General features: G+C 38.5%; 1 protein-coding gene across 3 annotated transcripts; it reads right to left on the minus strand.

Moving 5' to 3' along the window:
- Positions 1-1249: 1249 nt before the first annotated feature.
- Positions 1250-22070, minus strand: PPA2 (inorganic pyrophosphatase 2). 3 transcript variants are annotated; one of them, XM_081333024.1, is made up of 12 exons: positions 21802-22070; positions 19999-20063; positions 18254-18298; positions 17271-17324; positions 14423-14542; positions 12397-12483; positions 11058-11184; positions 9594-9721; positions 7904-7989; positions 4858-4927; positions 4027-4066; positions 1250-1569 (listed from the first exon to the last, which is right to left on the minus strand). In XM_081333024.1, exons 1-12 carry the CDS (start codon positions 22010-22012, stop codon positions 1541-1543), a joined length of 1062 nt encoding a protein of 353 aa, XP_081189150.1. In that variant the 5' UTR covers positions 22013-22070; the 3' UTR covers positions 1250-1540. The 3 variants fall into 3 exon arrangements, with proteins under 3 accessions (XP_081189150.1, XP_081189149.1, XP_081189151.1); XM_081333023.1 differs by lacking the exon at positions 1250-1569 and adding an exon at positions 3158-3443; XM_081333025.1 differs by lacking the exons at positions 1250-1569; positions 18254-18298; positions 19999-20063; positions 21802-22070 and adding an exon at positions 3158-3443 and having other exon boundaries at positions 17271-17513.
- Between the last annotated feature and the right edge of the window lie 4926 nt (positions 22071-26996).

Below are 26996 nucleotides of genomic sequence, written 5' to 3' on the forward strand. Positions count from 1 at the left end.
AATGGTGCAGGGGAGGACTTTTAAGGCAGGTAACCACCCCTATGGCTACATGCTCTTCTGTGAGCTCCAAGTAACACTATGGAACCAAGAGACTGGGGGCCCTGTCTCCTCTGAGGGGAGAATATTCCACAGGGGGGGACAACGGCAGAGAAGGTTTTCTTACTTGACCCAGCCAGTCAGAATTCTTTAGCTGACGTGATCTACAACGTACCTTCCCTGCTTGACCAGATGGAATGAGTTGATGTAATAGGACAGATGGTTCAATAGGTAACAGAACAGCAAATATTTATTTGCTCCAAATATATTTATTTTCATTAGAAAATGCTCAATTTCATAAATTTTAAATTTTCATGACAATTTGGGTAAAAACACTAAAAACATTCACCTTTCCCTGCCCTTCCCCCCCCCCCGGGGGATCTGGTTTGATAAAATTTCTGACCTCTTCAAGGGACTGAAAAGCAAAATTGCAGGTTCTTTGAGAATCTCATTTCTGTCTTGGAATTAGTTAATCTCTGATCAGAAACTTAATTTCCAGAGAACCTTAGTTTGACTTGGGCTGTCTAGATCCAATGCTCTTAGTCATCTTTGGCTGGAAGAATTGTCACGGAATGAGGGAACCCAGAGTTCCTTGTTACCTCCTAAGTAAGTCATGTCTTAGCATACTGTTGGAACACCACATTCTTTGCTTCAGTTTAATTATTCATCTTTATAAGACAAGACAATGAACCATTTTTCCTCTCCTGTTTAATGTTTGATTCTATAAATAACTACCCTGTATAGAATACTAAATTATTGCCAAATTTAATTATTGAGTTAATGTTAAACATATTTAATTCTCTCAATTTAGGACCACCCACTTGTAGTTGAGAAGAACAGTTTCTTGGTGGCAAGGCCTTTCTTACAGTAAAAACCATGGTATAATCTTATGCAGACCTCAGTTGAACCCGTAATCTTATATAAGGATGTATTTTTGAACTTTAAAGAAAACTTCACACAGAATTATGAAATGTTTAGTGTTCTGTGTTTGCATTTCTACAGTAACTATAAAACAACCTCTGCCCTACTGGGCATTATCTAATAGTTCACAAGAAGCTCTTATTCCAGTGATTAAGACTTAAGATGCTGCTTAACTCTCATACAGATCATAAGGACTCTGAAGTGTTTCATTAACCCTTTGCAACAACCAGCCAATGTGCTTTATTCATAAACCATTATTAACAAAGAAAGCTTTATTCATATTAATCCCCTGCAATTCATATTCCAGATCTAAAACAGTGGTCCACAAACAGTGTCCATATCACTTGCTGAGTTGTATCCATTAATGATAGAGTACAAGTCAGAGGAAAATTATAAAAATCCATTTTATTTACAGGACAGAAAATCTACAGTGCATTGGATTCCAGTCATCGGTGGCTTCAGTTGTATATCTTCAGTGAAGTGTGTGCACGCAAGTGCAAAGTGGTATAAGGTGGGATGGAGACCCGGGGAAGAGAGACAAAGTTGAGATACAATCTTGTAGCATTATTTCAAACAGTAGTGTTCACTGTCCAAGAAAATGCCATCTATCAACTAAGATAAAAAATGACAAATAATTATCAGTGATTAACAATTATAAAAAGTTTGGATTATAAGAATTCAAAATCCAAATAACTATTATTCTATAGAGTATACACAGGAAAGAGTGTGATCTCATGTTGTTTTGTATATCATTCTAATGAATATTCAAACACCATGTTTTACCACATACATCTAGTCTAGCAACCACAATTGAGAGTGGTGACTTGGTCATTAAGCAAAGCAGTCACTACATGAAACTGACTGTGCTTATTATCTTACTCAGCTTTCTTTTGCTTTACAGACATGCAACAGTTGTAAATTTGAAAATTTATCACATTTACCTTTTATCACCTTTTATCATCATCATAACTATGAATGGTCACTAAACAAGGACGTCACTATATTTACAAATCCTTTGGATCCCAACGTACATATAATAGTATAAAAGGTATGTGAGGTATTTTGAGTGTGGAATGTAAAAAGCTGTCTGTTTTTTATACTTTCTATTTGCTTAGTCAAACAATAGGAAACAAGAATAAATTTGAAAATTATTTTTCTGCCATGATAATTAACACCCAAGTTACATGTATATCTCTTTTATACCTTTTGCAATAGCATTAAATTCTATCTTCTAGACTGTTCTTTCCCACCGCAGATCTGTACATTTAACATTACACTGCATGTGTCTAGTTGCTGATAACTTGCCCTTAAAGTTATGCCTCAAAATGACAATTAATTCCATCTGTAGCAGTATCAAAAAACAAAATTGAATAGGACATAATGTTTCCAAAAATGAGATTTGGTATCACTTTTCCATTTTGATAATCTATCTACTGAGATGCCACATCCAGTTGTACCAAGTCAGCACTTTCCAAATGTGTATTGGTAGTAAATACAACTGGATAGCATCTGGATGAGTATGAGGCATTCAATTTGATGCTCTGAGGCTCCTGGGCTCCTGCACTCCAGACATTTAGCATATTTGACAAAGTTACCCAACTGAAAAAAGTAAATCCCATCAAAATCACTGAGGTTTCTGCCATGTGCATAGAATTATAATTCCATCCACATGGTAGAAACTTCAGTGATTTTGATGGGATTTACTTTTATATATGCTTGGTAACACTAAAGAACAACATCGCAAGGGATTTGTTTTAAAAGCCTGCAGAAAAATCACTTTTGAAACTTCAGTTAGTAAACATTCATTAATTCTTGAAAAGGCTACATTCCATCAGCAAAACAATTTCTGAACATTTAACTCACCCAACAGAACTCTATTCAATAAAAAATACACAGATACTGTTAAAAGCTAACTTTATATTTATTATGCTATTATACAAATAATTGCTGAAAATATCACAATCAATTGGAATAAATAATAATCTCTCTCTCTCTCTCTCTCTCTCTCTCTCACACACACACACACACACACACACACACACACACACACACACACAGACACCCTCGTGGGTGGCTGAGAACGTGAACTCTTATGTTCATCCCTAATCCTAAACTATTTCATGCATAATTATTTGTAAAGAAAAAATCTTAAGAAGCACTTTTGGATTTACACATTTACACCCTAGGTATACTTAACTTAAAGAGAGTGTATTCTACTGAGAATCCCACTGAAATCACAGTGGTTTACTTCTTAATAATTATAGAATGCTTGTTGTGATTCAGGGTCAGCCTGTGGGTTCGGCAGTTGGGTCGGATGACTCAGCGGAGGAGGAGGAGGGGGGTGTTGAAGAGCTTGCTGACGGGATTGGACAGCTTGATGAGAGCCCCCAGCCAGGCCCCTCTCATCTGGTCACGACGCAGACCCAGCTGTGTGAGCCTGACAGCGTGGATGAAGATGACCCACAGCTGGCCCTGTTCAAGGACGCCTGATGCAGGAGGCAGTCAATCAGGAGTAAACAGAGGCAGGCAATGGGACTCCTCGGAAGGAGGCAGAGAGAAGTCACGCCCTGAACTGTATTTAAGGGGGAATGCGTGGGAGGGCTGGTTTGCTGAAGGCAACTGCTTGAAAAGCTCCTGTTTCTTGGTTTGTGTCTTGTTCTATTTGTTTTTGTAGCAATAAATTTGGCAGGCGTAATTCCAGCCTCTTGCCTTCTTGTAAAAGGGGTTGTCCCTGCCTTTTCTGCGGGGCGGTAGCAGGCTGGTACAGAACAATGCTATCCTATTGTTCCTCTCTTCCAGTTGCTCAGGGCAATACACTCAGCCCTCACTTCTCCTTTTATTCTCAGTAGTTCTATAGGATAGTTTTGGCTAATAGACAATGAATGATACATTAGACGTCAGAGAGCTCATATGGTCCAGGACAGATATACAGAGATATGCACATACTTTGGCGTCTACATCACAGTTTTGTATAGAACAATGAACCTGTTCTGTAGGTCATCTAAAACTCAATAATGAACTGTAAGTACTTGTGAGGACACATTCAAACAATCTGATAATAGTTCTCACCTTCTTTGGAAACAGAAGGCTCTTCCATAAATGGTGGAGCCTGAAGAAAAGAAATACATTATTTTGTAGAATGCATGGTGGTGTACAGATTACAAAAAGAGAGGTGGTAATATAAAAATTGATATAGTTTGTAATCTAAGAGTCTGTAGATTAAAATTCAATACAGCAAAGAGACGAAAATCAGATGGATAAAAATACAGGAAAACACCACAATCAATTCATTTATATATACTTGGATTTAATTACAGAGAAACTAAGTGCTTCTGTGAAAGGCTTTGCAAAGAATAATTTGAGATATATGTACATACATACATAAATACATACATCTTCTAAATAGGATAGGATAGGATAGAAAAAGAATACAATAGAATAGAATAGAATAGAACAGAACAGAACAGAACAGAACAGAACAGAATAGAATAGAAGCAATCCTCACAGTAAGTGAAATAACATATTATAAACAGATCACCATTTGCAGTTTTAGGGTGATTATATATGTGTGGGAATGTTTTAGGATATAAGCAGGCATATGTACTTTTAGTTCTTGTTTTACTTTTAAAAATAACAATGAATCTAATATTGTTGAATGCTGGTTGATAAAAATGGGAAAAACATGTTTTATATTGCACAAAACAAATAATACTATTACATATTCTTCTCTGCTTCCTTCTTTTCCATACTGACCTCAGCTTTCAAGATCATGAGAAACCTGCATCTAGTATTTAATTTCCAAGCTAGCACTTTGGATTATAAGAGCATTAACTCTCAATTGCCTGTGACCAATATTGAAAAGGGGACTGGAAAGAAAAAAAAACGTATAAATTTCCTTACAGATTGCACAATAGCTTGGATGTCTTCTTCATTGCAGCAATATGGGCTAGTACCCACCAGAAGGTTGGTGCTGAAAAGAGAACACAATTATTAAGTCTTGACGAGAGGGGAAAACAGCTGTTATTTAGAGCACAGAAAAGGAAAGAAAAAAATAAGCTGTACATGTGCAGAACAGTAAATGCTATCCAGGGTTTGAGATTATTTTTGTCCCATCTAACATGGAAAGTTTATAGATTAAACTGGATGACTCTGCACATACTTTGTGGTTTACATAGTCTCTTATTAAAAACCAAGCAGAAGATCAAAACAGAACTTGATTTTCAAGTGAGAAATTTGCACAAACTCAAATGTAGGCAGTTTTAGGTATTTCGGATGTTTTGGCTAAAGCCCAAGACCACGATTGGTTGGAGCTGATGAGATTTCCAACCAAAACATCTAACCAAGATCAGGGTTGCCAATTTCTGTACACTATAATGCATCAAGCCCCAGGCAAGAGGCAACTGTGATCTGAAATGGCATCTGAACCAACACTCTGTATTCACTGCCACAAACCACAATATTTTCTGATAGGCACATAGTGTGCTTGCACATTTCAAAATCTCATCTCTCCTGCCCTTTTCCTCCCCAGATCTTCGTTAATATCTGAAAAATCATAATGAGGAAGATTCTGCTTTCTTGCAAATTGAGTCAAAGTCCAAACAGCAATTCTATGCATGCTATTCAAAAGTAAATACAATAAAATTTGACATGGTGGACCTGTGGACAGAAAGAGAGGCCCATTTATCTTAAACCTAAAAGGTTCCTTTTGTGCATGTGTGAGAAACCAGCTTGCTATAAAGCACAAGCTGAGGGTACCCTTATGTATTATTTTGTCACCTCCAAGTGCTACTTCAGATGTCTGACAACTGCAAGGACAGTGTGACCCCTTCTTTTCTTCACCAAGCTTACATCCCACCACAACGTCATAGCAGAGTGGTTCTCAACCTGTGGTCCGCAGACCCTTGGGGAGGGTCACAATGTCATCACAGGGGATGACCTAAGACTTGAAGAAATGTTAAGATTTAAATCTTGAGTTAAGTCTTGGGGGTCCGTGGCCATAGTCTGTGGCCACAAAAGGTGTTTAAAGGGAGCCCATGGTGAAGAAAATGTTGAGAATCACTGTCATAGCGCAATATATCCTGCTGCCGCCATCAGTCTTCCCCCCGCCTCAGTTTCCTGTTCTTTTCTTTGTGGTTCTCGTGCCTTTCTATTGTGTCTCTCTGTAGTGTCCTCTTCTCTTAGTTCTCTTTCTTCTAGTTCATCTTCCCCACCTAGATATAACTGGAAAAACTCTTCTGCTTTGTTTATCGTATCCAGCCTGTATCTTTTTTCTTGCCAAGTCACCAGGTTCCCTTCTGGCATCAGCCACCTAAAATTGATATTTTGTCTTATTAAGTTCGATGTGATGTATTAATAAAAAGGTAAAGGTAAAGGTTCCCCCGCACATGCGTGCTAGTCGTTTCCGACTCTAGGGGCCGGTGCTCATCTCCGTTTCAAAGCCGAAGAGCCAGCGCTTGTCCGAGGACGTCTCCGTGGTCATGTGGCCGGCATGACTAGACGCCAAAGGCGCACGGAACGCTGTTACCTTCCCACCGTAGTGGTCCCTATTTTTCTACTCGCATTTTTACGTGCTTTCGAACTGCTAGGTTGGCAGAAACTGGGACGAGTAACAGGTGCTCACTCTGTTATGCGGCACTCGGGATTCGACCCGCCAAACTGCCAACCTTCTTATCGACAAGCTCAGCGTCCTAACCCACTGAGCCACTGCGTATTGATAGGGCCTTCTTAAATCTCTTACCCTCCTGGGGACTTAAGAACTGTTAATTGTTTTCCTCTGTATTCAATTGGGTCGTCTCCAGTTCTATGCAAGATTACCATTACATGATGATTCATTAACCACTGTTAGGCACAAGTGTGAAGTGAATAGCTATCAGTCTTCCTGTTGACCCTCCCAATTCCCAATCTTACCAGCACCATAAACTTCAGTTAAACCTTGATCCTGATTAATTTTATCTATTATTCTGGGCAGATCTTGAGATTCATTTGTCTGTGACACCCAAAGACCATTAAATGGAAGTCCAAATGGAGGTTTCACTATATAACTGATTTCAACCAGACTTATTGCCAAGTAAATGTATAAACAGCAGTTTAACAATGCAGTCGTATGCACGTTACCTACTTTGATCAATAATCAAATGCTTGGACTAAGCTTCTCTGAATGAACACCATGCTGAGCTCTGGCCTCCAATTCTTGGAAGGTCTTCAAATAAAAATAACACTTCTTAACTAATGTGGCATTTTTATGGTCTTTCTTCCCTTCTCTTCTCCCCTTCCTCCATTACACAGATCTTTACAGCCACCCTGATTACTTGTACTTTCTGAGCTGGAAACGTTTATCCTAAACGTTTATACTAAAAACACCCGAAGAACTTTTCCAGAAAATTTAACATTATCTTCTGTGAGAAAACTGTAATGAAATAATAGGAATCCAATACATTTGGGAATGGCTTACTTACCAAGAAATCACGGCTCGTTCAGAAAGGACAAAAAACAGTAAAGCCCCCAAAGGTGGTATTTCTTTATGATAAAGATGCTCTTGTTCAGTGGTCATGCAAAGTTACAGCAAACAAGTCTTACGACTGCTCCTCGTATTTGTGGTCATCATAGCATCCTGTGATCACATGATTTGTGATCTGGGCACTTGACATGATAGTCATAGTGTCCTACGGCCATGTGATTGCTACTTGCAACCATCACTGCAGAGAAGCAAAGTCAATGAGGAAACCAACAGAAGATCACAGATGGTGATCATATAATGTCATGGCTTTACTGCACAGGATTTGCTTAATTAAGGCAACCGTAACTGTCACAATTGCCATTGTACATTGGAGTGATGATGTAACATTATGCTTTATGACCTCATCACTTAGGAATGACATTACCTTAATTAAATGAGTGCTGCCTGTAATTCAAATTGGATTTTGACCAATCAATGATAGATGCATACCATTTTATGGCTCCTCCATCAGACTTTTTGTGAACCAAAGCTTTCCAGCATTCATGGGTGGACTTGATGATTTCCAAAGCAAATGCCTATTTAAAACAACATCGGGAGGAGAAGAGACAGAAGAAAACATTGGCTAGGTATTATAATTGTCAAAAATATAAAAAAGAGAACTTTAGGAACACTCAAGATAAAGATTAAATCTGAAACTTGAAATTTTGTTTAATCATCCCTGTTTTTTTTAATGTTAATACCTACTTGACCTCCAAACTTCAAAGCTTTCAGATGTCAGTAATTGGCATCTCCCACCATCATGAAATAGAAAGGGGAGAAGTAAATTTCCATAATGACAGTGTGCATTCCGCAACAAGTGAACATATTAAGATGGTTTATGTAAATCAGTGGAGGCTACACTTTATCTGAGAAAAAAGTACCTCTGCTTAACTTTTCCAGATTTGAACAACTGCTTTTAGAAAAACTGCTGAAACAAAAACTCATGAATTATGTTCTTATTTTGGCTGTGTTTAAAGCAAGGCTGATCAGCATATGCTGAAGTTAAAAATATCAGTTCTTTGGCTGATAACTTGGAAAATATCTAAATAAGGTCATAGAAGAGCCAGGAGATCATGGCTGGAGCCAGAAGAAATTTTTCCCCAAACAATTCAGGATAAGGGATAGTTGGAAATAGCAATAGCATTTAGACTTATACAGTGCTCTATATGTTTTACAGCCCTCTCTGAGTGGTTTATAAATGTCAGCATACTGTCCCCAACAATCTGAGGCCTCATTTTACCAACCTTGGAAGGATGGAAGGCTGAGTCAACCTTGAGCTGATCAAGATTAAACTCATGGCTATGGGCAGTTAGCCTGCAATACAGCATTCTAACCACTGTGCCACATTCTAACCACTGTGTGAAGGAAAGTCACAGAAGATATCTTACGAAGTGAGTTTGTGAGTAGTGAGAACTCTGGTCTCTAGGAGCTACCTAAAAACCAAAGTTCTCCCTATCCCTAAACTCACTTGTATTGAAATTGCACTGTAAAATCACCAGATTTTCCTCAGGCAATCTTAGAAAATTACTGCAACTGGGGGAGATATGTTATTCCTCATTATTTCCAGAATATTCTTTGTAATTCAGAAGCTAAAACTCTATCTCCCAACCAGCCAATATCTGAAGATGTTTCTTTGGCCTTTAAAAAAAATCTTTTCAGAGTCTTTTAGGAAGAGAGTAATTATTTTTAACTTCTGACAGTCTTGTATTCCAATCTTATGGGGGGGAGGGTTTAGTAAAAAAATAGCACTATTGAAATTGGATCATTTTGTCACTGAATACCCCTCAGTGAGACCTCAGATGCTACAAGGACTGCATTCAGATTACAAGTTGCCTGTCCCTGTTGTGATAAAGTTGAGGGTCCTTTACAGAAGATTAAGTTCATATTTCATAGGGCTATCAGAGATAAAAAAAATATAGATAAAAATATGAGAGATGTTTTGACAAAAGAACGGCTTTATTTGTACCTCCATGATATTTTGAAGTGAAGCAAAATATTATGAATTACTATGAAATGTTTTGCAGTATTGGCTTCCTTACATATTCTTGATTGGGATTCTGTAGGATTTTACAGAGCATTTATCCAGAGAATACACTGTTCATAAAGTAAGTTTATCATCTTAAAGTAACCAATTTTTCACCTTGTCTTTAAATGTCCCATTAAAAGCAAACTTATTTTCTGGCTTCCCATCTGGGACTTTATATAGTTTGCACCAGTTAACTGTAGCTTCAAGGTAACCTGGGAAAAACTTCCTGACATCATCAATATCTGCAATAGGATAAAAATGCATAAAAATCAAAGTTAAATAACAACTTCTTCCAAATCCACCATTCTAAATATACATGTACAAGATTCCAATATAGCTATAAATCTGTCATAAATATTTCAGTTAATGAGCTCATGAAAACCTAAGTGTGTGGGTTACAGATTTAATCCTCTACTTACACAGAGTGTTACATACAGAAATACCATGCAAAAATTTTGAATATAATTTAGTAATTGTTGAATGCATTTATCTAACGCAGGATTATAAAAACAATCACAGAGACTCTTATACAAAATAAAGATAGATTGGATGAAGCAGACTGTAAAATTTGATAACCTGGCTACCGATTAAGCACCTTCTAATGCAAATACTTTCTTAAATGCTCAGTGTTCCAAAATTGTGACTGGAGACACAGCCACTTATTTTCGTCTCCATGGCAAGGGATTTAAAAAGCTCCAGAGCAACTAAAACATCTAAAAATCATCTATTCTGAAACACAGAATGCAACAACCTTGTGTTCAGCCATGGTCTGTGGAATGGTCTGAGCTAAACCACGATCTGTTACATAAAGTATTAAACAATAAAGCACCATAGTTCATAAAACACACTGAGCTTAAGTATACTTTAGTATGCTAATCCAATTAATGATACTGAATTAGGATAGTAAAGCATCTGTCCAACCAAAGGAATGAATACTAATCTGCACTATGCATTCTGTATAATTCAAGAAATTGCTTAGAAAACCAAGATGGGTTACACTGAAAGCTTTGATTGTTTTCAAGCTCCCAAGAACTTCTGCAAAAGTTGCCTTCAAACCAAGTGTATGTATGATGTATGATGGGGATTAAATCATTAAAGTCACAAGTAATCATTATTTTAAGTTAAAATTAGGGATTGTCATCATACCCACTTCCTTATCCTACTTTTTGGCATATAATTATGCCAAAATATTGAAACACTGAAATGTATTTTTAAAAATGTAAAATGTCAAAATTGTCGTTTGGAGCTGCAGGTATGGTAGACAGCGTGGTGAAGGGCTGTCCAAGGGCCCCACTTAGTGGAATGTAGGAATGACTTTGAGGTAAAAGGGAGGAGATGTTGCCTAGGAAACAGACGAGAGAGAGGAGCTCCCAGTGGTTTAATAGTTAAAGAAAGAAACAGAAAAAATCACCCAAAAGGATCAAGCAGTTAAAAGTGGCAGTGGGAGGCTGAAGTCACTTAGCAATCTTTAGCACCCAAAAGTCCCTAAAAGAAGAAGGCATGACAATTTAAAGAGATTGGGTATGTAGGCCAGACAGAATTGATCATTATTATCCATTACAATTAAACAGTTCTTACCATGGATTTTCTCAGCATGTGGGTCATCCACACTGATAGCTATGACCTTCCAGTCAGTTTCTCCTTCATCGATAAGTCCGATAATTCCAAGGGGCTTCACCTTAACAACTTCACCAAGTGTCCGAACCTTAAAACATAGAAGATGTTTCCAACACGCTATTTAAGGTTGAAAATCAGCTGGAACAGAACTGAAAATAGGTTGAGATAGGATGGGGAATAAAAGGAGAGAGGAAGACAATTCTGAAGGAAAACATAGTTGGTTAACACCTTGAAGGAGAGCATTCTGACATCAAGGCTACACAGCATGTTTTCATTACAGGTGGCGTTTTTCTACAGTAACACTGTATCCAAGATTCTATATTTCAACTGATTCAAAGGAATAAAGGCTGAAGCCAGCACTCTGAGTCTAGAGAAGATCATTATGTAAAGAAAACTGCTTCAAGTTACCAAATGAACCCTAAGGCACAGAGGAGCCGGAGGGGAGGAGGAAAGAATGGATGGTTTTGTGGGAGGGTGAATGCATGTGTCTGCATGAGCACACACGAACATCCATTGCTTGTCAAGTGGGACCATGAGCGTTTCTACGAGTGGGACTGCGAACGCCTGTAATGCTTATGGCAATGCTCATGAGGATGGGACAGCGAATGCCCACAATCTCGCAGCACTGCTAGCACGAGTGGGGCCAAGAATGCCCATGATGCTTGCGGCAACACTTATGTGAGTGGGGCCACGAACACCCACAACGATGCTCATGCAAGTAGGGCCGTGATCACGTGCGAGGCGTGCAAAGATGCCCGCATGAGTAGGGCCACAAACATCTGCAACACTCATGCAAGAGGGAACTGCGAATGCCTGTGACAACCCTCAAGAGAGTGGGGCCGCAAATGATTGCAACGCTCATGGGAACATTCGTGGGAGTGAAGTCGTGAATGCCCCACTCGTGCCTGTGGGGCCTAGGTGAGCACACACATGCAAACACATGCATATCAGCCAGCCACTCACGCAACCCAACGACCAGTAGGCCATGGCCCAGTAGTGGGCCACAGCCCACAGGTTGGGGAGCCCTGGCTAAAAAATACAGAGAAGTTGTTTACTTTTTGCACTGTAGTGGGCAATCAGGTGAGCAATCAATCAGTTTGAAGCTTTATTCTAGCCTGTAATATTCTAATCTAGCCATGTTGTCAATTTCTTCTGCTGTCAAGTTTCACTGAAAAACAAAGAATTAATTGTCTGGAGACTTGTGTCCAGTTGTGGAACCAGATAACCAGCAAGCTTCATCGCTATGTTAGAAAACAAATGTTTTAAACAACTAAAGTATGTTTTTGTAATTCAGACAGACCTGGGCACCAATTTCACAAACGTCAATAGGATCATTGTCACCACAGCATCCTGTATCACCATCTGTATGCCTTGGATCTTCCCAAGTCTGTAGGGGAGGAAACAAGGAAATAAATTGTACCATTTAAAGTTGGTTATTATTGCTTGGTTCATTTGTACAAATTATTGACATTCTGAGAGGGGAGGGTCAAGTTTTTTATGTGATGAAAGTATAACAAACAACTCAGAACTACAGTATCCATTTGTTATTTTACCTCATTCATCTTTTTTTTAAAAAAAATAATAGATGTTCCAGCAGACATTTGTTTAAAGCTAGTTTAAAGAAGAAAATTTCAGCTTGAGCACAGAAATGGAGTCAGAGAATACCTACTGTGCCTGAAAAAGTACACATTTTCATGGCCAATGGTCTGAGCAAACCTCTATCTATATTAACTTTAACAAATCTACAAAAGTATTAAAGACCAGATTACTGGGGAAAGACAAATATTTTCCTGTCTTTAGAAGCTGATATAGACCATCATTCTGACATCAATATTTGGAAAAGTAAGAGCAGATTGTAAAATGATTGATCTGTTAACATTTTCAAAATGGTTACCAAATGGTTTCCCAAGGCAGTTTTCAGATTTGTCAAGAATTAAACTTTCAAACAAATTTCATGTCACTTTTTGATCAGGTAATCTCCTTAACAGTTGGTGGAATTCTGGGCACATAATATATTTTCAGTTCAACTAAGTATGAGACAAAATAACCCATGGTATTCTGAGTAAGATCTACTTACTCAGATAGGATACGGTAAGAGTTAGGAGATTGGCTTCAAAATTGTATTTGAACTGTGCTCAGAAAAACTGAAACAAATTCAGAAAATAGCAATAAGAATGATCAGGGAAGCTGTCACCAAGTCTTGTGAAAAGAGTCTAATAGAACTACGCATGTCCAGGGCTTTTTTTCTCATAGAACGCTCAGAACGGAGTTCCGGCACCTTTTTTGGATGGAACCTTGTAGGGTAGGCAAGGCCGGTTGTATGACATGTGTGAGTTCCGGCACCTTTTTCTTTTACAAAAAAAGCACTGGGCATGTCTATATTTAAGAAAAGACAAGGAAAGGAATACTTGAATGAATATCTGAAAGGCTGTCACCCAGATAATTGAGGCCAAAGTGTAGAAAAATGGATAACAGATTTAAGTTATAGGAAGGCAGATTCCAGTTAAATATTAGCAAAATTTTCTAACAGCAAAAAGGTTACCAAGTGAAATGCTGAGCTCCCCTCTCTCAAGCAGAGACAAGACACCCGTCCATCAGGAATGTTTTAATCTGGTTTCCTGCACTGACCAGAAGACTGGACTTGATGTCCTCTATGGATCCCCACAACTCTATGCTATTATAAGTTGTATTTTAAAAGCATCCAGAGGTCCAAAGATTCTATGTTCCTGGTATAGTTGGAAGATGGAATAGTCTTCTCAAATCTTGGCATCCTCTGGATAAATCAGGACTTCAATTCCCAGAATTCTGCAGTATTCTACACAATTCCAAGAACTGCAGACTCCTTACATCTGAAAATGGGCCAACACAGGGGATCCATCAACTTTCAGATACAAATACCAATTAATTCTCAAATTATTATGTCATTCTAATAATAAAATTAGGAATCAAGCTCAAGAAGGCTAAAGAAGACACCATTTCCTTTTTTTACATTATTTCTTAGCTGCCAAAAAATTGGTCTATATTACAAATGCATCTTGCAAAAAAATACTTTGGGCTAAACCCACTTTATACTCAAAGTTCTCTTTTTCCCATTTTGATAATGAGAGAGTATCACATTGAGGTATATACTATTTTGAACTCAATTCTATTTAGAATGCGGCTTGCAGACCATTCCCTCATTCCCAATTTATTACCGAACCAGAGTCTATGTTTTCCTTACACTATTCTGCACTTTTAAAATACATAGGATATATGAAGGGATGTAACTGAGAAAAAAGGAGGGGAAAATTATAAATTTCATAAGTGAAGAAATCCCAAAACATTACCTGTGGGAGGGCCCCATAGTTCCAAATATAGCCTTTATGGGGAAAAATGTTTGCTACGTATCGCAGCTTGCCTTTCTTTACATCTTGCTTAATAGGATTCAGTGGCTCCTTGGTGGCAATCTGAAGGTAGTATAAAACAGGATGGGGAAAAATTGAGAGAGATTATGAATAAATGGCTCAACTATTTACTCCCAGATTGAAAAAAACTCAACACAGTTCAGACTTTATATTTCAATTTATTATTTAGTTATTTTCTAAAAGCAGAAGATAAAAACAGAATACTTTAAATGATGTTTGTAACCTAAGGGAAAAAACCATGGATCTGCGGATGGGAAGTTCTCACTATTCTATTTTCTAGAATTTATGAATATTAAAGTAGACGGCTAAAGAGAGCTTTTGGGTGAGATTTGGAAGAAGACTTACTGAGCATGACAAACATGAAATAATAATACATTGTTAATTCCTGATTTTGGAGGAATATTCAGACAGTGGGAAACTGGATAGGAACTATCAATAGGAAATTGCTGGGAAATGGTATCATTAATATTAAAGGATTTTTTAATAAAAAAAGTTTTATTGATTTTTTAATATTTACATATACATGTTTTTGTGAAACAATATGGTGGTTGGGTAGTTAAAATAAGAAATAACCAGTTGTAAATAGTTCAGGTTACTTCAACAGAGATGCCCTTTCTACTTCCCTTAGTTATTACATAGTCAAAATAGGGAAGTTAGTATATTTCTAGTTGTAACCTAGTCAATCAACAAAACTTAAAATATATTTTCAGTAATACATATCAATATCCTGTTTTTAAATTTTATCTAATTGCAATAGGATATTCTAGAGTGGCCTATAGTATATAGGAAAAAGCTTAATTTTTGGGAAAACAAACAATTCCCTATTTCAATAAAGAATAATTCTTTTGTCTACAAAACTTATATTGTTCATTACAAAGCATTCTTATGTTTTACCATTAAAGTCTGATTTTCATCTTAAGAAATCACCAGTTATTAGAAATATGTTTTTTGCCTTAACCATTCAACAATTATTAAAATACTATCTTTTATATATAGGATTCTAGATTCTATACTATGGTTCAAAAGTAACCACTGAATATTCTATGAGTCATCTTGACCGTACATCAATTATTAAAATACTATCTTTTGATATGTCATTCCAAGTTCTAAAATATAGTTCCGAGTTATATTCTAAAAGCTTACATTTGTTTTCCTTTACAGATTTAAAAGCTAAATGTAAAATCAGTTATATTTTTAGGGATTCCCCTTAATCCATAAAAAAGATATTTTTATAGTCTATCTTTAGGAATCCCAAACGAGAAACAAGTTCAGTTTTTTTAAAATCTAACTCTTGCCTTCCTTTTGTGCCAATCATGCTTCCTTCTTGGCATCTTTAAAATTTCAAATGTATCTTCCTTTCTTCCTAGTCCCCTTATTTGAATCCAGGGAGCCTATCCAAATGTCAGTTTTGCAAGGAAGATGTCCCCTTTGTAACCATTGTATTTTTGCTTTGATGATTCAGTTTTTGATGGTTGATATAATATAGTTGTCATTAAATCAGTCAAATCTTTTTGTTCTTCCAATTCCATCTGGGTTAGGTAGAAAGTAGTAGCTGGTATTATGATTGTCCTTTGATTAACTGAATTCTCAATATATTGTATTTGAAGGCCTTTAGTGTCTTCACTCTTGGTGTTGTTTTCTTCAGGTGCTGCTGCTTTTTGGGTTGTAAGTTTTGTAGTTGCCATTAAAGTTTGGACTTTAAGGTCTTCTGTAGGTTGCTTTTGTTGTTCTTTGAAATCTCCTATTTTTAGTGTTCCACTTTTTCTATTTGATTTTGGGTTATCTTTTCCTCATTTAAAGTCCAAATTTGATTTGGTGGCTTTAAGTTGTCAGATTTTTCTTGCAATTTGGCTTTAATTTGCTCTGTCATTGCCAAAATCTTGTCCAGTATCAGTTTATAATCAAGTGGTGGGATGTATTCATTCATTTTGTTGTTGTTTGCAGCTAAATCTTCCATGGAGGCTGTTTTAATAATAGTCAAAGATTTTCCACCTCCTGAAGAGTTGTATTCAGTGCCAGGTGTTCCCACCAATATTAAAGGATTTTTTAAAGTAATTTTCCATAGATTGGAAGTAAGTAGCATTCAGCATTGGTTAACACTCCATTATATTTGTAGCCATTTGATTAGAAAGCACATACTTTATTTTGAATTTCCATTGTTCTCTCTGAAGGGACATTGGAAATATTTTCAGTTTTGTTCAACTGCAACATGAACTACTCAAAATAACCTGACAAAATATTTTAAGTAGGGTTGGTTGTTCCTGTTCTGATTAGCACAGGAATGATACCATGCAGTTTCTTTAGTCCCACTGTGACAGCACATGTTAAGTCACTACTCATAACAGACAAGAGAGGAATTCAAAAGCTATCTTCCATTTGTGTGTTAAGTATAAAGAAGAGTAGCATCAAATACTTCAAAGACATTCCCAATTGCTATGCCTTCCTATGTCTAGGAAGAAATAATAGCATGAAGATTTCTCTTTCAAATATACAATAGTCAAATCTGCAGAACTTGCCATTCAAGCACTGGATACAAATGTAAAGGATATTATTCATTCAACTTGTATGGGTGCTTCCCAAGTCCAAACACCATAGTTTATTAGAACATCTGTTAAGACATTTAGAGGACATCAGTTTAAAAAATGATAAACATCTGATATTTGAAAGACACTATGATTGGATTGCTGCTCATACAATGCTTAGCTGCAACTTTGCCTTCTTTTATTTGTAAGCTGCTTTACAATCTTTTAGAGTAAAATTTTCAAATTACCTCCATTTTAGCATTTGTCCAACGAGGCACTTCTACAATCATATTAAGTACAACCTAGCAGGAAAAAAGAAAAGCAAAATTTTAAAAAATATAAAAAAACAGGTTAGCATATAAAATGTACAACTCAGCAAAAGCTGTTTTCTTCTTCAGATCTATAGAAGACAAATGATTCTCTCTCTTTCTGGGTCACATCTTAAGTTTGCAAAGTAGAGGCTTACAACAGCCAAATAGAAAAACTTAGCTGTCCCTAAGTGGATCTTCCTTCCATATAGTTTATATATTGAATATTCTATTGCATTATATAATGTCCAGGGTTCAGTAAGAAACAACAGAGCCTGGTTTCATGGACTTTATTTTTCTGAATAATTCAACAACTAATCTTTTTTATGAAAACAAATACTGAGAACAAAAGAGGACCATCAAATCATATTGGGTATGATAAATACACAGGTATTTGATGTGGTTTAAGCACAATATCATAACAATTACCCTGGTAGCAAAGTTGTATTTTTTGAGTTCCAATGGATAGATGACAACATGAATCCTCTTAGAATTCTATTCCCCCCCACGCCAAAAAAAAAAGAAACAGTCAGCACAACAAGAAAATGCCCACAAGATCTCAGCTATAAAACTAGAGAAGTCACCATTCCTCTTCCAAACAATAGGCACTGCTGAAGAGGTTACAGAATTTAAGAAATCATTATAATGGCTTGTTTACCACTTACTTCCATTTATGCACAAGATGCACAATATTTAATAATTGGAAAATAAAATCATAAAAATTTGTCACCATAATCCATATAACTTTCCATTATCATCATAACTCCATCAAAGACAGAAGGCTCCAATTTACATATTTTAATGCACGAAATGGAATAAGCTGTAGAATATAAAAGCCCAGCTTTGATAAAAAGTCATCATCTAAATTTCTTACTCACAAATCACATTGTAAATAATCTTAAAAAAAGGGTCTGCAATCGCACCTCATTTCCATTGTTCTTTGATCGTTTTGCAGGAACCATCTCATCCTGTGGAAGAAATCAAGGTAGAAGCGGTGTTCATTCAAAAAAATATGCAGATCTAAAATATGATACTAAGTGAAATAGTCTGTCAAAAATTACCAAATTTAAATCCTAAAAAAATAAGTCTGCTATCCTTTTTACAAGTCACACAAAACATAATTTGTTCTAATCATAGTATATACAGCAATGACTAGATTTACAGATGATATCAGGCTATGAACTATGGTCTATAATACCCAGCAGCTGCATTTCTACAACACATTTAGCGAAAACAGTGGTGGCGAACCTGGCACGCGTGCCAGAGGCGGCACTCAGAGCCCTCTCTGTGGGCACACTCGCCATGCCCCGGAGATGGCAACTGTCCCTCTTCAAGCAGCCGCCCAGTAACTCGCCAAGGTCCCACATGGCTGGATGCATCCCAGCACAGCTGGTTTCCCTCCCACCCGTCCCATCCCTCCAGGCCTCACATGCTCTCCTTTTCTCGGGCATGACCCACTGCATCGCCTCCTCAGCTGTCGGCCGGCCATCCAGCTCAGAGGCAGCTTCTTTGAACAGCTGGTGGTGGGCTGCGGAGCCCCAGAGTGCACCGGTCGAGGGGCCGGCAGGCTGTGGCTACTGAGGGACACCGTTGGCCCCCATGCGCACACTGGCCTCTGTGTGCAGGGACCGATGGTGTCAGGCAGCAGCCGTCCCAGCCCTTGCCTTGCCCCATGGCAATGGCACCCCCACCCTGCCTCACCTCACCCCGCAGGATGAGCCCCACCTGCCAGAGACCCCGTGGACCTCCTCCATCCCTGCCCACCACCCACAGGTGTCCATCCCCATAAGCAACATTGAGGTGACCATGCCCACCTTGGCCACACCCACCCAATCTGCCATGACCACCACAGCCATGCCCACCCAGTGGGCCATGCCCACCCGGCACCCGGCGATAAATAAGTGGGTTTTGGGTTGCAGTTTGGGCACTCGGTCTCTAAAAGGTTCGCCATCACTGAGATAAAACCAAGGAAGGTTTGCTTACATAAAATTTGTAGTCCTGTTATCAAAACAGTATCTTTTCAGAATAACCTAATGAAAAACAAAATTTCTCAAACTGTGATCACTAGCTAAGATGGGGCTGCAAAATGTATTGAAAGCTGATTGGGTTTGCACAAGCAAAAGCAAAGCAGTGTCAAAACTTGTTCCCTCTTTGCCTCAATGTGCAGGCAAAATGAGGAACTAAACTTGGAATTGTGATTGATAGATGGTTTTCTGTCAGATGATAAATTCTAGCATGGCACACTATCTTAATGTGTACTTCTGAAATGATAGGAAAAGCAAATACATTAGTAAAGTTGCGGACGACTGATCTTCTTAAATAAATTGCCTTTCCTCCACTATTTTGACTACAGCAAATCAAAATTTAGCTTTTCAAAACAAATATTTCATTGGGTGATATAAGCAAAAGGAAAGAAAATCAATTTGCTATAATGCTAATAAAAGCCTGACATGGGATGAAGACTTTACACATTTGATTTCTATCATTTTCAAATGTAGGAATATATTTTAGAACCCAATATTTGCCATATCAAAACTTGAATTATGATTAAAGATTATATGATTGCAGTAACTAAAAGCTAGAAGTCCAGAGATTAATTCACACCCGGTTTTCTTGGTGCTGAATAGTCAGTACTTCAACAAAAAGGATATTTTTTATGTTTAATTACCTCATTTGGGTCAGCAAACAGAGGGATGTCATGGAATGGGGAAATGTATTTTCCCTTTGAGTTCTCTGCAAGAGGAAATAAAATTACCGTATATGCAAACAGAAAAAAAACCAGGAGCATTTCAGCTGCTTTCATCTTAAAAGAACTTGTAGTGTTTAACTACAGAGACTATTTGTTTAGCTAAAATAAACACATTGGCCATGTTCAAATATACACGTTGGCCATTTTAAGACAATCACTGCTTTATTTAAATACCCAAAATAAGCTTGAGTCTCCTTCTTGGCAGAAACAAATCAGGATTTCTTTAATTTACCATGGTTTCTTGTCTTGTCTAGAATAGCAAACTAGACTACAGGCTTAGGGACAGGACTGGTGCTAGATATACAAATGAAACCATTAACTGATCTTCTGTCATCCTTACAAAATTGAAAGTAAGGAATGGATAGTGATAATGTAATTCATGGGTCAAGACGGATCCTAAAGTGCTGCACCATCCTTATTATCAGAGATGTCTTTCTTTCCATCCGCTCTGTAACTCAAAAGTATTCCCAAGGATATTCCAGCGATGTCTTTCATTTCAGGACCCAGTAAAGAGGAAAATGTAGTAAAGTTCAGGACTGTACAACTGAATTCACTCCCATATTCAGCTAAAGGAATCTGTGGAAGTGCAACCACTGGTGCAGCAGACACATTTCAGCCTTAGCTAGACCTACATTTATGCGTACATAAATATTAGCTTTCACTGGGACAACCCGCTCACTCTAAATTGTTATATAGCTGCCGCACGGGAAATCTGAGTTGTATAAACAGAGGCATAGAATCAAGATCATGCGAAGTATTAGTACTGCTTTATAAAACCCTAGTAAGACCACACCTGGAATACTGCAGCCAATTTTGGTCACCATATGACAAAAAAGATGTTGAGAATTTGGAAAAAATTCAGAGAAGAGCAACTAAGATGATCACAGGCCTGGAGACTAAAACATATGAAGAAAGGCTACGGGACTTGGGTTTGGCTAAAGAAAAGAAGAAATAGGGGAGACCTGATAGCAGTGTTCCAGTACCTGAGGGGCTGCCACAAGGCAGAGGGGCCAGGTTGTTCACCAAAGCACCAGAGGGAAGGACGAGATACAAAGGTTGGAAACTGATCAGAGAAGCAACCTGGAATTAAGAAGAAACTTCCTGACAGTGAGGACAATCAACCAGTGGAACAGCTTACCCCCAGAAATCGTGGGCGCTCCATCACTGGAGATTTTCAAGAAGAGACTAGACATTCACCTGAGACTGTATATAGGCTCTCCTGCTTGAGCAGGGGGCTGGACTAGAAGACCTCCAAGGTCCCTTCCAGCTCTATTCTCTTCTCTTCTAATTCTTATTCTATTACAAATTTGACATGTGATAGCTTACACGGACTAGGAGAAAATGTGATTTTTTGATCACATAATTCCAGGCAAGGACATGAGTTAACCTTGAGATCTATTTTACACCCGCATACACCCAGAAGAACAAAGACACGCATAGAAGGACTTTATTATTCACATCACTAAAACTGGAAGACGCTCCAAAACAGGCGAGCGAAGTCACCCAAACTTGGCTCCAGGCACTTTTTCTCCAAGCCACCTGCTTACATTATGCATCAGCCAAACAAAGGCAGAGGCCCGCCTTCAAGACCGGAGTGGGGCGAACGCCTCTCTACGACGTCATCAAAAGGCGTCATTAGCCAGGGAAACCCCCTCCGGGCGCGTTCCAAAGGAATCCCAGCGCCCTCGCCGCCGTTCTTCTCTTCCTCCGGGAGCTACTTACTAAAATAGAGGCGAAAATCGGTTGAATGCAGGCGCCCCCTTTGCTCCGTGTCGTACTGAGCCCGAGCCATGAATCCGAGTGAATAACCGCGGCAACTCAGCTGCCGGGGCTGCAGAAGCCGCGTGGCTGCCCTTCTCCTGCCGGAAACGCTGCCCTGCTGAGCAGCCCAAGACAGCCGTAGGAGCCAACCCAAAGCGGCATCCGCCTGCATGCTTCTGCTCTCCGCTTCTGCGGGCACAGTAGTCCCTCCTCCGGCGCGGCGGGTGGAGTTCGAGCATGCCCAGCAAATCCTCTGGCGTTGTGTCGCCGTATGGGTTACTTTCCGATCGAGCCAGCAAAACTGGGCAGACGTGCAAGGAGAGCAGAGTTCGAGGCGTTGCAAACCGGCGGGAAGGGAAGGGGGAGGCAGGGACACGTTTGGTGAGGAAAGATTGGAATCATCTGCTGCGCCTTTCGTTGGTGCAAAAGCTTCGGTCTCTTTCGCCACGCTGGCCTTAGAGTTTGTGTGGGCTGCGTGGAGCCCGACTTGCATTGTGGTGTCCTGAGCCCGCAGTCAGGAGCTGCAGACGAAGCACGCGGAAAATCTGGCATCTCTCGCCAGCAAAACATTTTTGCTTGAAAGGCATTTCTCTCGTATAATGTCAGATTTTATCGCTTAAGAAAGGGGAAAAAAACCTTCCTGGCCCCATTTAATTAGTGATATGGTGGGTGATATAGAATAGAATAGAGCTGGAAGGGACCTTGGAGGTCTTCTAGTCTAGCCCCCTGTTCAAGCAGGAGAACTTATACCATCTCAGACAAGTGACTGTCCAGTCTCTTAAAAATCTCCAGTGATGGAGCACCCACGATTTCTGAAGGCAAGCTGTTCTACTGGTTAATTGATCTCACTGTTAGGAAGTTTCTCCTTAATTCCAGGTTGCTTCTCTCCTTGATCAGTTTCCAATCATTGTTTCTTGTCCTGACCTCTGGTGCTTTGGAGAATAATTTGACCACTCTTCTTTGTGGCAGCCCCTCAAATACAGGAAGACTGCTATGTCACCCCTATTTCTTCTTTTATTTAGACTAGTCAAACCGAAGTCCTGCAGCCGTTCTTCATATGTTTAGTCTCCAGGCCTTTGATCATCTTAGTTGCGCTCTGAACTTTTTCCAAGTCTCAACATCTTTTTTGTAGTATGGTGACCATAATGGGTTGCAGTATTCAGATGTGGTTTCACTAGGTTTTATAAAGTGGTACTAATACTTCACGTGATGCTGATTCTATGCCTTTGTTTATACAACCCAGGATTGTATTAGCTTTTTTGGCTGCTGCTGCACATTGCTGGCTCATAGCGAAGTGATCGTCCACTAGGACTCCAAGGTCTCTCTCACAGTTACTGTTTTGAACCAGGTCTCTCCTAATCTGTACTTACACCTTTGATTTTTCCTTCCTAAATGCAACACTTTGCTTTTCTCCACATTAAAACTCATTTTGTTGGATAGGACCCATTGTTCAACTTTGTTAAGATCTTTTTGGATCCTGAGCTTGTCTTCTGGGGTGTTGACTATTCCTACTAGTTTAGTGTCATCTGCAGTTTTGACGTGTTTAGATTCGCATAGTGTACTACACCATAAACCTTGACTATTAAACCACAATGGAGAGGCCCGCACACTGTTGAGCTAACATTGCACTCTAGGTCACTGAAGATGGAGTCAATAGAAAAGGTCAGCTCTTCTGGCTAAAAGGTAGAGCTAAAGTCTTCTTCCTGGCTTGTGGAGAAAACTCTATCCTTTTGCGCTGCCTTTTAAGAAAAAGCATAGAAATCAAATAAAAGGAATAGCATCTTCATCAAGTTTGTCAGAGCATACAGCAATAAACTAAACAGCGGCAGGCTAAAGAAGAAAGTAATGCAGCATGTAATTATGGATATTTCCTAATTCTGTAAAAGTGACTTATGATCACCATATACTAGTAGTGGCCATGGCCAAAGAAAAGAACCATGTCAGAACTTAATCAGAAACTGATCAGCCAACACCAAGGGCCAAGCCAAGACAGAGATCCTTCTGCTGAACTCATGACAATTGGCAAGTGACATACTGCTCACATATTCTGATAATTTCTGCCAGTTACAAAAGTTCAAACAGGGAAATGTCTTCCCTTTTGGAATTGACCGAAGAGCAAGATAGCCACATCATGTAACAGCTAAATATCCCTTCTCAATACCTGATACTGTACCCAGACCTGAACTATCTATTAAAATGGAACATTTCTTGAACACTGACCTTCTAGGCCTGGTAGTGAAAACAGTCTTGACTTCGTGATATCTGGGTACCATCAAGAGATTATCAGCTGACATACCATTGAGGTTTGATGCAAAAATGCAAGCTTGTAATTCTGGAAGTGCTGTTTTTCCTCAAAAAGGAAGTGGAGAGGACCTTGTAACAAATTTGTTGCATAGATACTGTAGGCAGCTGCAGAGATTGTGTTGTCTTGAATGAACAAGACATCTCTGGCCACCAGTACTTGTACTACTTTTTTTGGAAAATATGCTTAATTCTTAATAGTTTGTCGGGGCTGTAAGGAAAGCTCCCTTTGATTTCACTATGTGGTAACTGCTGCAAATTGAATTAGGTTGGTTTAGGCAATGATTGCCTACACTTCCTATCAGAAAAGTAGTGTTGCTAAACAAAAGTATATCTACTCCCATTCAAGAAGAGAAAAAAGGCAGTTTGGTGTAGTGGTTAAGGTGCTGGCCTAGAAACTAGAAGACAGAGAATGTTAGGCATGGAAGTCAGCTGGGTGACTTTGGGCCAGTCATTCTCAATCCAACTCCCCTCAAGGGTTGTGTTTTTTGTTTTTGTTTTGGCAGGGGAAATAGGAGGCAGGAGTATCTGGTATGTTTTCCACCTTGAATTATATTTTTCTTAAAAAATGGATTTTTTAAAAAAGGTTGAAAATTCCAGTTACTCTTACATATGTAATGTAGTTTTATAAGCATTTAATTCTATTAATGACAAAAATGAAAGAAAATATAGCAAGGCCATAGAAAAACAGCCAGCCTGAGTCATTAATCTGGATCAGGATTTTATTCATACAGAACAATTCTATATCTACATGAAAAGCAGAAAGAGCTGTGCAGACTCTGATCTAAAATCCAGATATATACTAAAATGATGTGCTTCAGGTTTGATTTCGCTTGAAATTAGATGAATCACATGAATGCTTGTACCAGAAAGGTTGCACACAACAGTAATCCAACTGCTATTTGTCATGGTACTGCATTAGCACATAGTGCATGCTACTGCAATACCTGCTAAATATTGAAGGATATTGTACTTGTGGACTTGGGAACTGCATTCACCTCAGGATTTAAACCTAGAAATTAGGAATTTGGACACAATCTGTTAAAAGGACTTAAAATATTTAATGTGTATTACCCCAGTAGGTGATAGTACCTATCAGTTCTTGGCTGATTGTAAAAAACTAAGTCAAGTCATACCTAGCTATTACTTGGGCAAGGGAATATTAGGAAATTCCAGGGTTAAACAATTTTTAAAAATTCTGGGAGTAAGTAACTGTGCTATACTGTTCCAAAGAAATTCATGAGAGGTCAGAACTGACTGGAAAGAAATGTCCTCTTTGGTTTCTGTAAGTCAGTGGGAGAATTTAAGGCAGCTGGCATCCCTTTGCTGTTTCAAAAATGTTTATAGAAAGAGCTAAATATACAGACTTTCACGCACACACAGACACACATTGCATTCTTAAAAGTGCAGATTTAAAGTAATTCAGAAATAAGTTTGCATCATCTTTTAGTAGCTTTGCTTTTTTAGTACTCCTTCCCCAAGGGTTTTGTGGGTTGTTGTTTTTTTTTTTGAAAGCTCTACTAATAAAATGTTCCATTACGTTTTTTGAGATAATTTGGTTCCCTGCTTCTCTCTGCCTCTCAGCATCTAATGCAGGGGTGTCAAAATGCTGGTCCATGGACTGGTTGCATCATGTGGAGGCCACGCCCACCCCAGCTCCAGCAATGCGAAAAAAGTCATGATACGTAGCGACACGTTACGTGACACGGCGAGTTTGACACCTGTGATCTAATGTCTTTGTTGTTTATTTTGATAACCAGATCACCTTCTGTCTGTATATATACAGTACATTCCGTTCTTGTATATGGGTAAACATAAAAGGCCTTTTTCACAGAAGCCTAAAAAAATGTGCGTTACTTCTCCTGGGAACTGTAGACCTTGCTTGTTTGAGTTTTGTCCTTTGCAAACTTTGAACAGACAATTAAGGTATATCACTTGACTGAATCATATGCTGGAGCAGTAGCCTCAATCCAGCAATTAATAAACTGCTCAAATTGAAAACCTTCCTATATCTTAAGAAAATAAGATAAAAAGCAAGAAAAAATCTTTCACTGTGGAAAGAGAAGCCTCTTTCTTTATATTTCCATGCTCTATCGGGCTGCCCTGGAACCCTAAATAATCATTAGACTTTTTTTTATGATTGTATCTAATTTTGCAAATGGAATCACCGGACTAGAATTACTTTGAAAAATTAAATCACACCCAAAGGTTATTTTTAATAGCGTGTATTGAAACAGTTCCTTTCAAAGAACAAGGAACCTTTGGTTTATTCAACAACTGGAAGCACTATAATGCTTTTGGCACAGTCATCAGTGGAGATACAGATAAAGATCAGTATAGGGCCATAGAACAATTGCAACAGATAGTTTTCTAATAGCGTTGCTTAGGAACATATTACCAATATTTTCTGTGTGGAGTTTAGCACCTGTTTCCGCACTCAGGGAGAAAAAAAATCCTGTTTTGAACATTTATATAAGCATCATCAGTGGGGTTGAAATTAATGGGAAGACAATATATTCTTGCACATGGATTTATAGTCTCACTGAAATATGACTATTTTGTGGAAGCCGGTAAATACATTGTTCAGTGTACTGCATCTTGTTTTCCATTCCTAGTAATTTGTTTAGCTGGCTAATGGTTATTTTATTACTCTTCCCCAAAGACAAGCATCTGTTATTTCTGATGTTTTAAGTCCATTCCCTCTGCCAGTTGATGTTCATTGGTACCTGTTCAAGAGGTCACTTTCTGTGCAAAATGGAAATATCTTCTACAAAGGTTTACATACTAGCACATGCAAAAAATAGTAAAATGAGCTTTTCCTATTTTCCTATCATAATGGGTTTATCTTTAGCCCA

This window comes from Vipera berus, assembly GCF_964194415.1.
Source record: "Vipera berus genome assembly, chromosome: 7".
Classification (NCBI taxonomy): Eukaryota; Metazoa; Chordata; class Lepidosauria; order Squamata; family Viperidae; genus Vipera; species Vipera berus.